This window comes from Oryza sativa, chromosome 12 (assembly GCF_034140825.1).
Source record: "Oryza sativa Japonica Group chromosome 12, ASM3414082v1".
NCBI lineage: Eukaryota > Viridiplantae > Streptophyta > Magnoliopsida > Poales > Poaceae > Oryza > Oryza sativa.
In genome coordinates, this window is record NC_089046.1 from 2744151 (window position 1) to 2758005 (window position 13855).

Below are 13855 nucleotides of genomic sequence, written 5' to 3' on the forward strand. Positions count from 1 at the left end.
ATCAAACAGGGAGTAATAACACTATTGGGCTGGCTAAAAAGGGAGGAGGGGGGGGAGGGGGGCACAACCACCAAGGAGGGGGGGAACAACACCATAGAGGGATGAGTATCGGTCGTCGAGTGAGTAACTAAACACATGCAACCTGGAGGTATTTTTAGCAATATGTAAAATTTCTAAATGGGTAAAGGACGTTAATTGATGGTGACGGAAAAAAGGGGATAAATATGATTATATGATGGCAAATTGTAGACATTGACCTAGTCGATGCCATTCTATAGAATAGAGCTTTCGATAATGATAGATCATAAAATTTTGCTATTATTGTTGTTTCATTGCAACAAAAACATAGAGCTATAAAAGTTCCATTTTTACCCATTTGGAATTTTAGAGAAAGAACATATGAACATCAAGAGGTTGTGGTTGGTTTACTTTTAAATCTGTCCACAACTTATTTTCAATTGGAATATTAAAGTTTGCAATAAATTAACTATGATAACAAGATACCTAAATGGAAAATTAACCATATCACATCAGACTTACTTTCAAAGATTTGGAAAATTCCTTTCGTCAGATGGCCGACACAGCCCAACAAATTAGTCGCTCCGCCTCCAGCTGTTGTATGCCCCGTCCCACTCTTCCATAGTGGCACATGCTCTCTTCGCATGTATGTACATGTATGAGCTATATTACCAAACTTTAAATGATTTTTCTCAAAAAATACTTATCTGGTAACATGGTTTTATTCATTACAATTAAATCTTTACAATAAGATGTCACACGATTGTAGTATGTAGTATGTTGGTAAAATAAATATATTTTAAATGTTGAAATTTGATGTTTAATGTATGAGAAGCGAATGCTTCAACTGGAATTCTACTCTATCGCACATTTTAAGTTTTGATTAAAAACAAATATATTTTTGCTTGTTATAATTATTTGTGCTGTTTGTGAGCCAATATCCATGCAAAATAGACCATTTTAATTCACATAATAATCTTATAAAAGTCTATTTCATAAAAAAATAAGTTTTATATTGTTATGGGCCTATTTGGTTTGCATTGGGTGACCTTAACTTGGCTCGTACGGGTCATCCTATTTGGGATTAGCATGGCCATAGGACGTAGATGGCTGAATGGTGCTGTCTGGTTACATGTATTAGTTTAACTAAGATAGGTTGGGATAATGTTTGGTTGGTTATATGAGATGCAACACTTGGGAGATTTCGCATGAGTTTCGATACCTATTCTATCCTCTATGTGAAGTGTAAGGTTACATCTTTCATCTCAAAATTTATCAAATCTAATAAACATATCAATTGATTTTAGTTACATTTTAAATGTTTTTAACTATAAACTATACAATTAATATGCGTGGAAAAGATGCTAAATGATTTATCACACACATTTACAATGATATGTTATAGTTTTTATATAATGGCAATTATGGCAGTAAAGAAAAAAAAAGTCACTCCGCCTCTCGTTGTTCCCTTGCCCCTCCGTTGCCGACCTCTTCCCTGCTCTTCTCCCACTCTGCCGCTCGCCTCCTGCTCTCCTGCTCCTTTCCCACTCCGCAGCTCGCCGTTCCCTGGGTTAGGGTTTGCACTTTCGATTTTGGTCAAACTTTCGGTAGCACCAAAATTTACGAATTTCGGTACTTCTGGATCGAAATTATTTGAAACTTTAACAAACTTTAACTGAGTTTAAATAAATTTTGATTGAATATAAAAAAAAGAGAATTTTCAAAAATTTTGGATGAGAGAATGATTTGACGGTGGGTCCTAGATTTCAAACTGAAATAATATAATCACTTCCCCGGGTCCCTACCAGGGTGTACCTTACCGCCGGTAACCGCGCGGTTACCGCGGGGGTACGGTAATATAAATACCGCGGTAACCTCCTTAAATTCAAATAAATTTTAAAAATAATTTGAATTTTTGATAAATTTTGTACGGTTTTTCACGGTTACCGCGGTTACATGTATTAGTTTAACTACAGTAACCGTGCTTACCGTTGGGACGTGATAAACCCGGCCCCGACGGTTTGAAAAACCTGGTCCCTATCCTCTTCTCCATCCGTGCAGCTCCCCGACACCTTGACCCCCCAGCTGCTAGAGCTCCTCTATGGATCTATCCCCACTGTTTGTGACTGGATTCATCATCGGTTGGGCCGTTCGTTTGTCACATGGGCTTCGTAGTTGGGCTAAGCCCCGAGCAAACCTACTCGGCCCGATTCACCCCCGACGGCCCACCAAACTAGCCGAACCACTCGCCTAGTCTCGTGCCCCGGTGTTCCTCGCCCACACTCCCAACGCATAACCAACCCTAGCTCTCGCAAAGCACCGCCACCCTCGCCGCCCCCAACCGCTTGCCGGCGGAGTTCGCCGCCGCGCCGCCCCTCGGCGGTGCTCCCTACCCCGCCCGCCTGACCGCCCGCCTGTCCGTCGCCCCTCCCCGCCTCGCCATCGCCGGCGCCCCACCCACCGCTACTCGCGCGAACGCACCGTCTCGACTAGCCGACGCCGCCTTGGGATCGCCCCCGCCCACCTCCAGATACGCGGCCCGGCCGCGGAGCCGTGCTTACGTCCGCTACCACCCGGCGCCGATCTCCACGACGCCCCGCTCACGAGGTAGGGTTTTGGAGTGGGAACGACGACGATCGCGTTCCCCCTCGCACGCCGCCTGATTTGAGCTGCCCCACGCGTTCGTTCGGTCCTTTCTCAGGTACTCAGATCAAACCCTAACCCGATGCTTCGCTTGTCCGAGAGGATCTGTGCAAGTGTGTAATCCTGGATTGATGTGATGATAGATTAATGGTTTCCCTCTGCATGTGTTTGTTGTGTGTATGATTGTAACAGATCTGTTGTGTTGCCCATATCATTGTTGATACATCTCGTGCCGAGTCCATTTCAAGTTCACTTCTTGTATGTGTTGGGTATAATGCTTTGGTTTGTCATGTGGCAGTCTATGCAGTGTTATTAGTGCATCACTCCGTATGTATGGACTTCAATGGATATAGTCAGCCATGAAAGATTCCCTTAATATGTTGTTTCCGCTCATCTTTGTAATGTTTTTGGCTAACCTTGCAATTTGGCGGAATATAGTTAGCAAGGTCTTTTCAGATTTAATAATATAGTCTGGTACTGGTTCTATTTACTCTGTACGTCGTTCCAGCTCATATTATTAACGTAGTCGAATATATTCTGTCTCCATTTCCCGCCAAAATTCTAGTTGGAACGGTTTAATTCCAGCTTTGATAATAATGTCTGTTACTACTGCTACGTCGATTCCGTCAACTTGTCGTTTCTACCTTGATTACGTGGCATAATTTTATCTGAAATGATTGGCTTGGAAACTTCGCATCTAATAACATCTCTTATTGACACGTGTGACATGTTGGTTCCCATTGTATATACCATTTCTGCTCAGCTCAGCAACGATGTTGGCCAATTTTGTTAATATGATTACCTGCCATATTTGTTTGGCTGTGTCTGATTGATGCACATGTTGTATATGGACCTGCTTTAACGTAATAGTGCATTATGGTTTAGTATTACTATTAAAAGGGATGTTCATTAGCAGTTTTTATCCTCTTTGGTGGACGTAATACCTGCTGCACTTGACCAAAAAATATGTTGCTGACATGTGAACTCTACTTATCACACTTTATGTGGCTGTTAATCAGGCAATGGATAGTGCTTTTGTCTCTTGTCGGGTTAAGATTCCTAATATTTGCTTCTGTAACTTTTCTGACTGAATAAATTTGTTTGATTGTTCCTGCCCATGTTATATGATTTATTGATTGATTGGTACAAATTTTGTGATTATTCTCAAAAACCAATTCTTGCATTGTCACTGCATATTTGTTTCTTTTCTTCATTTTATACGCTATATCATGCATGTTAGAGTGAATGCCATGCATGATAATTTCTGGTTTTATTGCAAATACTATGAAAATTGAAAAGCTCACACCTGCTTCCTTTTATCACCTATTGGATTTGCAGGCATCAAAACCCTGATTTGATAACATTAAGTGGAATTTTGACGATGGGTTTCGATAATGAGTGTGTTCTGAATATTCAAACTCTTCCTGGTGAATATTTCTGTCCTGTTTGTCGGACGCTCATATGTCCCAACGAAGCTCTGCAAACTCAGTGCACACATCTCTACTGCAAACCCTGCTTGGCTTACATAGTGGCAACAACACAAGCCTGCCCTTATGATGGCTATTTGGTTACAGAAGCTGATTCCAAGGTACTGCTATCTTCTTAAGGGAATGCTTTGTGCATATTCAGTTCATCAAGTATATTTGGTGGTAGTGATCCCTTTATTTACAACCTGATTTGCAATATGCAGCCTCTGATGGAATCAAATAAACCCCTTGCTGAGACAATTGGTAAAGTTACAGTCCACTGTCAGTATCACAAGAGTGGTTGTCAATGGCATGGTAATCTGTCTGACTGCATCACACATGGTACTACTTGTGCCTATGGGAACTCTCCTGTAGTTTGTAACCGTTGCAGTACTCAGATTGTACACCGTCAAGTGCAAGAACATGCTCAACTCTGTCCAGTATGTCCATCTCCATCATTCCTTATTACTCCCTCGATATGTATTAGCATCATTTCCCTATTCACTAATGTTTTTTCCCTTTGCATGTTATTGCAGGGTTTGCAACCTCAGGCGCAAGCACAACACACTGACAGTAGTATGATGCAGTCATCAGCAACAGGAACCCAGGCAGCCGTGCAAGGTCCTTCTGCAGTGGCCTCAGCAGTCCCTATGACGCCTGTTACAGCAGCTCCTACAACAGTACCATCCACAACTACAGCCAGAGCTGGAACAGATTCTGCTATCGCAGTTGCTTCAGCTGGTTCAACCACTGTAAGCACCGTGGCTGTGGCTCCTTCACTTCCGGTGGCACCTACTGCTGCTAGTCAAGGTCAAGCACTTGCTCCTCAAACTCCAACAGCTGAGCAATACCAGCAGCAGCTCCAGTACCAGCAGTACTACCAGCAACATTACCCTGGATATAACCCCTACATGCAGCAGTATCAACAGTATGGTCAGTACCAACAGTACACACAACCTCAGACGCAAATTGCACCCCAGAATGTGGCTCAAGCTCCTGCGCAATCTGCTCCATATGCTCAGCCTCAAGTTCTACAGCCCAATCAGCCCCAACACATGGTGCCATTCCAACCTCAGAATCAGCCCCACCTTACACAACTCCAAGCACCAGCAGCTCAGTCACAGTCTCAGCAGCATCCACCATTGCAGTCTGCAGCTCAAACTCAAATTGTACAAGCACAACCACAAAGCCAAGTATCTTTCCAACAGCCTCAACCCCATGCACAACCTACAACCCATACACCAGTCCCTACACAACTTGGTAGCCAACCATTTGCAATGCCTCCTACTCAAGCAACACCATCTGAAGTTCAGCCACATGTTCAACCTCATATTCCACAGCACCATCAGGTTATGGCTCAGCAACAACAGCCACAACTGCAGCATTTACCTCAGCAGCAACATCCAAATGCACAGCAGCAATCTTATCCACAAATGCAGGCATATCATCAGCCTCCTCCAATGTCTCATGCACAACCTCAGAATCCTTCAGTTCATGCAGTAACAGGTCATCAATCATTTTCACAGCCTCAGCCAGCACATCAGATGCAACAAGGTGCTCCACTGCAACGTTCCCTACATGTATCTCAGCAGCAAATGCCTAGTGCTCAGCATCATGCACTTGCACATACTCCACAGGGCCAACAACCAACTATGATGGCTCAAGGGATTCAGCAGACACCACAACATCAGCATGTTGGGCATCATGCCCTGCGGCCAGAAATATATGCTAGCATTCCTCCACAGGCAGCACCACAAGGATTCCCTCTAAACGCACCTGCTCCCTCACAAACAGGTCAATCATACCAACAAGGAATGCCCTCATCACAACAACTGATGCATGCACCTCTCCAATCCCAAGGCCAACAATTTATGCAACAGCACCCTACTCATACTTCTGCTGGTCGGTCTATGAATTATGTTGCACCACAAGAGCAGTTCCAAAATCAATCTGGTGGTCCAGTTAAAGGTTTACAGGCAGGTGTGATGAATCAACAACCACCAATGCGTATGGCCTCTGATAATGTAGGAGCAACATCTGAATTGCATGGTGCTGGACAATCTTTTGGGCAGGGCTCTTCGTCTTTAAAAAAACCTACTTCGGAATCTGAGAAATCAGAAAATGCAACTAATGGTACTGGTAATACAGAAGTAAGTGGGAAAAATGGAAGTGCTGAATCAGCTCTTGTAAATCCTATTTCATTGGATGGGTCAGATGGTTCAGACAAGGGGAAGGGGAAAGGAAAAGTTGACTTTTCAGCTTGGGAAAGTAATTCACATGATCCAGATGCTCGGGGAGGCAAAGGGACTAGGTCTGGTATATCAAATGATCTTGTGAAAGGTGGATCATTACAGCAGGCACCACAACATCCTTATGGACCTGATTCAATGCTTCCTCAACATATGCGTCAGCCTGGGCATATGCCGTATATGCAGGGGCTGCCAAATCAAATGAGGCCACCTAAACATTCCTTTCCTGAAAATAGTCGGCCTCCAATGCAACAACCATTTGAAATGGCACCTAGGGTGCCTGGTCCAAACCAAAATCAGATGCAAATTTCACAGTCCATCAGACCTGATGGTGCTATAGTTCGGCCACCGATGGGGGCACCAATGCCTGGGCTGCATGATTCAACAGTTCCTCCTTTTGCTCCTGAATATGTTGGTCAGCCTCATCCTCTTGGTAATTCTCTGTAACAAATCTAATATGTATGTATGTGTTTGCAAGCATATGACCAAACTTCCATTTATTCAGGAACTAAAAAGAACAATAGTGTTGGCAATGGACCACATGGAGGCTCAAGGGCTTTATTTGAAGGTGGATTCAATTCTTCACAGAAACATTCCAAGTCATGTGCAGCAAATCCTGGCAGAAACAACGTTAGCCACAAAGATTTTGAAGATAATATGAAGCAGTTTCCAGTGCCTACTCACCTTGACGGTGAAGGTCATCAAAGGGGTCCTAGACCTTTTGAAGGAGGTTTAGGTAGACCTGATGGTTTTGCTGATATATTACCTGGAAGGCCTCCATTGACAAATCATCCTGGTCCATTTCCTATAGGCTTCGGAGAAGATTACCCAAGGAAACCCAATTCGACTGTTAGTTATCCTGACTTTATTTCGCCTGGTGCAGAATTTGGTCATCGTGGTATTGATGGAATACCTACTCTTAGAAATGCAGGTAAGGATCAGAATCACCTTCATCCTTTTCATCATATTTCATAAATGGCGAAAAGTTTAGTACACCTTGATCCTTTTCATCATATTTCAGTGACTAATGGATTAAAATGAAATTTAGGTCCATTTCTTCAAGGGATGACAGGCGGGCCTGGAGGTTTGCATAAAGATCAGCTAGGCTCTAGTAACTTTCCTGGGAGTGGACACCATGATTTTGACAACTCAGAGTTCCCTCGTACTCGATTCCATCCTGGTGATGCTTTTGTGCCAAGAAATCTGCACGGTGGTGGTTGGGGTGGTGGCCAATTGCATGGCATTGAGCCTTCTGACTATGGCTACAGAGGTCACATGCATGCAGATGATCCAAATATTCCAATTGATTATTCTCGGCATGGTTTTCCAAAAGAATCTGCCCACTTTGGTTCGGTGGGTTATTGGTGTTTCTTTCTATAATATGCTTTATCTCTTCCCATATGATATTGCTGTTACCTGATGTTCTGTTTACCCGCTGAACTCTTGTTTGGTGGTCTTCTCTATAGGGTGGACACTTGAGAGATGGAGATGTCAGTTGGTGCCGTATATGCAATATTAGCTGTGGTACAGTAGAGAACCTGAATATACATGTAGAGACCAGGGAACACCATCAACATGCAATGGACATTGTTCTGAAAATGAAGCAAGATGTTGCAAAGGGGAGAAAGAAGTGAGTATACTAGTTTTAATTCTAACATACTTGGTTAAGCATTGCCCATCTGTGGTTTTAAACTCTCCACTTCAGTTCCTTCAGGAATTCTGGTGGTCCCAAGTCATTCAAGAAAAAAGTACCTGGGAAGGGTAGCTTTCGTGGAAATAGGCGTTAGAACTCCTGTTATCTTGTTCCTTGGAGACAGGTGTCGGAAGGTATGCTTTGGTGCTTTATTATTTACCATAAGTGCAACCATTTCTTCCTAGGCTTCAGTTGGTTACCTAATTTTCTTTTGCCAGGTTGCTGGTAATGCTTCTGGAACTATCTGAGACCATTGAAATTGGGTCTTGTCCATACATTTTGGTTAAGGTAGTGCTGCATGTTTGGAATAGAATTACCATGTTCTCCTGTCCATACATGTTTGGAACTATCTGTACTTATGTTGCCGTTTTACCATGTTGACGTTTTACCATGTTGTCATGTGGACTTTACCTGCTTTTGTGGAGTTCGTTGCTCCTATATTGGATGCTCAACTCACAACTCTGAGGATGCTTATCTTGGACCTGCAATACTTTAATTTTGTACACCTGGATATCTGATAATGCACAATGCATGACTCCCATGTTTATCCGCTAGGCTCAGATGGATTATGGGTTCTGTTATACTGTATAACGGCCCTACAGGGTCAAAAGAGATAAGTTTCACCAAAAGGATCCATAGCTATTTTTCTCATGCGAATAGAAAGAAACTATACAACTAGCTATGAAACCCTGCAATCACAATTTTTTTTCTATGCAAGAGACTAGTGGAAGTCTCTCTTGGGGGCCACTTGCAGTGCCTGAAATGGTTAACATTGAATCCCAGGACATACATTTGCTTTTTTACTCTCACAATGTTTTCTGTGAAAGAATATTTAATTAAACCCTATGATCCTAGCCCTTCATATTTTGAATGTGTGATGATTGGCATTTCCTGCAATCCATAGTTGTGATCAGGTATAAGAAATTGGTGGCAACATAAACTGTTGTTAACTAACTGCCTCTTCCATACGTTCATTTGGTTTCAGAGATTAATTTCATTCTACTTCGTGAACATTTTTGTTCCCAATTTATGAATAATAATTTTTAGTGCCAATTGGGTTAAACTGAGCTCATTCAAAATTTAAGATTAAATGACCAGTACTGGAGACAACCTACTATTTTAATTTTCTCATGACCTGTTTTTCATTCTGGAGTTTATAGATATTTAAGGTTCTGCTGCCTTGACAGCTTGAAAGGAATTACTTGTAGGAGAATATGCGAACTTACATTTTTTTTTAACCATAGCATGTCACATAATGTTGAGTTGTCTTGTACTTAATGGTTTGACTAAATAATACTGCAATGATTGCCTATGAGGGCATCCCAACTCTAAAATGTCCAAAGGGAGGTAGAAGGCAGAAAAACAAGCTATCATTTGGTAGGAACATGGATCCTAGATATTAGCATGCCAACATGTAGTAAGAGTGGCATGTTAGTGTAGTGCAATTGAAAGGGGCAAAATTTGCCCTAGGACATTCCCATGGGACACTCCGAAAACATGCCTTTCCGTAGGAAACTTCGGTTTTGTGGCAATTTGTTAAATCATGCTATTCCTTTTCTTTTTTTTCTTGTTTTTTTTTTATCTTTGAGTGAAAATATTAAAGTTCACTAAGGACACTTTGAACCCATCCCCAAATTGCACGCTTGACCCGGCTAAATTTTCATCCCAAATTGTGGAAATGAAAACATTTCAGGGGATTAGGCGCCGTTTGGTTCAGGTTATTGTACAGATTATTGTCGTGGATTGTCGATTTGATTATAGGGATAAATTAAATATTTTAAGAAATAAATTTAATAAATAGCTTAAACAAGTGGTCTAAGCAATGCAGTAGTAGGAATTTTTTTAGAAAACGTATTTTTGGAAATGTGGGCGAAATAATCCATTTCAATAATCTGGTGAATAAGCTGAAAAGAAAAGAGCCTAATTGAATGAAAAATTTTAGAAGTACTAAAAAATTTCTGACGAAAAAAACTGAACAAAATTTGGCCGAATTTAAACATGTTGTGCTGATTCCAAAACAAATTGTGTAAATCAAAAACATTTCAGAGGCCTGTATAATGGATCTTCCCCCGCAAAAGTTTTAGCAAAATTTGGCTGAATTCATACTTATTTCGTAATTAAGAAATGTGTGTTTTTTTTAGGAAGCATATCCTACCTGGTGGCCAAAAGACCAAAAATTTCGGAAATGTCAGTTTAAATTATAGAACCCGAACTTATAACTTGGCATGGGGGTAGAACGCCATTTCCAAAATTTTGTCATCAGTTAAGCCAGAAATCTTGAAATAATGCCATCAGTGTTTTAGCAAAGACACATTTTTTGAGTGCCTTAAATTCCACCAAACTATGATGTCATATAGAAAATTTTGCCGAAAGTAATTACACTAACAAACTCTGTGCACCGCTGGAATGAAAGCACATTCTAAGAAAAGGAGCAAATAATAAGGTGTAAATTGGTTCTGAGATGGACCATTGTGCATGAGCTATCGATGCCAATTAAGGACTTGTAATTTTTTTTCATTAGTTCTTGCAGACAGTGGTTCTTGGTTTGATTATCATAGGTATTGCCGTATTGGTGTGGCATTCAAACCCAATGAAGAACATTTACATTCTGTTGATATAATATTTTCAGTTTTAATTTTAAATTTAACACAGTTCGATATGACTTAATCCGATTATGTTTGATGTGATGATTTGTTTCCTTGGCAATAGCCTTCTCTTGTGTTTTTCCCCAAAGTGATCATTAAATCATTTGTTTCTTTTGTTGTTTTATTTGCTAAAGCAGAAATTGACAAGTTTAGGAAAAATCCCTGAGGGGGCTCAACTGTCGTTCTTGCATGCTTTCCTGAAGGCGGTAAGGATAGATGCACACTTAGCTTTTTCTATGTTGTGATTTAACTTAGCCACAGATCTTTGGCCAAAATATATAAGCTGATTATGCTAACCCTTTGTCAGTATGTTGAACTAGACCTGTAGAGACTAATTTCATATGTCCTAGACTGTTTCCATATTGGATCTTTTATGATTGATATGACATTTAGTTTCTTTGTAAATAAAAACTGGTTGGACTAGCTGATCACATATAGAAATTGATTTAGTACAATGTTACAAGGCCTATAGATGTCAAGGACATTTTCTGACATTTCAACTGTATGGTAACCTGGAGAATCACCATTCTCTTCTAATGCAACATGGGATCATAATTAGTATCCACCATTTAGTTAGGGGAACCTTGAAAATATCCTAATGATGCAAAAGGTGTAGCTAACAATACCCTCACCATGGAATATGTCGTGGCTTTGGGCTGGAAAATGGTTCCACGACAATTATGACTAGCATCTAAGGAAGCATGGGAAATATACTAACTCACTGAAGTAGGAGTAGTTGTGAAGTTAAGTGCTAGGCACAAAAGGCCAAATTTGAATAATTAAGTTGCTTGGTGTTGGGATTGAACCTATGTAGAATATCTTTTGACCTTCATGTGAATTCAACTTTATCTTATTTATTGGGCTCAATGACCACACGTTTATCTGCATTGACATGTTTGCTAGTATTTTTGGGATTTAAGTTCCTTCCTGCCTAGGGATTAAGATGCAGCTGAGATATATTTGCTCAGTAGATACGCACATCATGTGTCTCCATTTTTTGCTGTCTCTACAATATGCCAAGATTCTAGGCTTCAAGCCACTTTAGTTATAAGTTTTCTAGGCTTCCCTGTCCCTCTCCGTGCATGCAACACTAGCTGAGAAAGTGGTGATTTTGATTGATACAGTGGTGGTTTTCAAGCAAAATGAACTATTATTAGATAAGTTAACTGAGCTCTAATTTACTGTCTCTTCATAACATGAATAATAGGGGTTTTCACTAGAGAGGCCCAAAAATAAACTTGGCTAGAAGCTTCTTTACTATGTAATCTGTATCACCTCCACATGTAATATTATTTTTGCACGTGATGAAGCTAAACCGCATATTCTTTTCATTCTGATGGGATATGTGGTTAGTTGCAGCGGCACCTAAAACATGGTCTCGCAAAGCCCTTGTGGTTTAACAGTTTCATCAGTTAAATCTGTCCTTAGATTCGCATGATATAAATGAAGAGTGAAACCATCACTGCTCACTAGTCTGTCCTATCATTTTTTGCTGCTTTTCTACTGTTAAGGCTCAGTTTGAATCAAATTATTGAGCGGATTGTTGCTGTAGATTATCTGCTTGATTAAAGAGATAAATTAAATATTTTGATAAATAAAATTAACAAATAGCTTAAAACAAGTGATTTAAGCAATACTGTAGAATAATGTTTTTTAGAAAATATATTTTATCAAAACTTGGAGCAAATAATCAGTATTGATAATATGTAAATAATCTAAAAAGAACTAAGTTAGCCATGATGTTCTCACCGTAGCAGGCAGTCATACTAGCATTTATTTTGCTGTGAAGGTGGCCATTATTACTGTCTTCTTCTGGCATTACCAGCTGTAATTCATGATTTGTCTTTAATTCGCACTTTATATGTTTCCTTTTTTTTTCCTATCCCATGTTTTGTGTTACTGCTTTGGAAAGTCTTGTAGCAGCTAATGAGGCATTCATGATGGATATGCTGGAAGCTAAACAAGTAGCTCAAGCTCCGACCGCATTTCAAGAGCTCGAGTGGCACAGGAATGTAGACAAACCGTCATACTCCAGCTTGCTGAATTTAATTATTTCATTGTAAAACAGTGTAGTTTCTTGCACAGTAATGTATCAAGCAGTTGATGACTCGATGTATCAACATAAATGTAATCATTTGTTAATTTTTTCCTACTTAACAAATATCAGTTGGACCTGTACATTATGCTAGTATAAAGAAAAAAAAAGAATATTATTTGTCTGGTCTGGTGTTGCATTTATTGCCTTGACTTGATATAAAGTTGTGAACTCCAGCAGGCCAAGCTTGTACTCTTGTACTACGTATTTCCACGTAAGACAAAAGTTCTCTGTTCAGTTTGTGATATTTTTTGGATGTCACCTTATGTATAGAGCAACTTTGGGGGAACTTTGGCATGGTGCTACTACTGATCGACCTATGCTTATATCATTGTGTTGTTAGCTTGGTTCTCGGGTGAAGAAATAGCCCAAACTAATGTGTACTCTCTAATCACTTTTCTTATTTAATTTATTCTGCCTGTCTGCCAAAAGAAAAAGGTAGTAATTTCTATTTTCCAGCTAAGTTTTCTAGTGTGTGTGATTATTTATTTTTTGTTGTTGAAAGTTTAAGTTAAGTTCTCTTTCGTTGGTGATCCTGTTTTCTAGGAACAGAGAGACCAAATGTCAAGCCGTCGAGGTGCAGATGGCGGCGGTCGCAGCCGTCTGCCGGTGCCGGAGCGGGCCTCATGGGCGACGACGTGGCTGGCTGTGGCTCTGTTCTTGGTAATTAACTATCCTCTTCTCTCTCTCTTTTTTGTTCACTTTGATGTTCTATTGGTATCTTTGGGAGTTCTTTTTTCTCTCACATTCTTGATCTTTTATGTTCTTACGTCTTTTATCGATCGACTCACGCGTGGATCGCTGGGAGTGAATGCATGCATGTGTCCGTGCGCGACGGACGGAGTAATGTCCAGCGCAGCGCAGCGTGTGATACGCCCTCCGTGCGTTGCTACTATTGTAACTATCCATCACTGAGCTCTCGATTCTTGTCAGAAGCGCTCGAATTCCTTGGTCTCACGATTATAGATGGCCGTAAGGCTCCGGCCCACGGCATGACCATTTGGCCCGGCCCAAGCACAACATGGCACGATTGGTGTTGGGCCCGT

The 13855-nt window shown here is 40.8% G+C and overlaps 1 protein-coding gene across 7 annotated transcripts; it reads left to right on the forward strand.

The window, feature by feature from the left end:
• The first annotated feature begins 2299 nt into the window (after window positions 1–2299).
• LOC4351542 (glutenin, high molecular weight subunit DX5) lies at window positions 2300–12933 on the forward strand. 7 transcript variants are annotated; one of them, XR_001542073.3, is made up of 11 exons: window positions 2300–2719; window positions 4000–4249; window positions 4352–4567; window positions 4664–6809; window positions 6882–7307; window positions 7425–7729; window positions 7843–8006; window positions 8082–8203; window positions 8288–8357; window positions 10852–10920; window positions 12627–12933. XR_001542073.3 is itself a non-coding variant. In XM_015764175.3 (9 exons), exons 2-8 carry the CDS (start codon window positions 4043–4045, stop codon window positions 8161–8163), a joined length of 3546 nt encoding a protein of 1181 aa, XP_015619661.1. In that variant the 5' UTR covers window positions 2300–2719; window positions 4000–4042; the 3' UTR covers window positions 8164–8203; window positions 8288–8460. The 7 variants fall into 7 exon arrangements, 2 of the variants coding, with proteins under 2 accessions (XP_015619661.1, XP_015619663.1); XR_010738719.1 differs by having other exon boundaries at window positions 8091–8203; XR_001542071.3 differs by having other exon boundaries at window positions 10852–12933.
• Window positions 12934–13855: the final 922 nt, after the last annotated feature.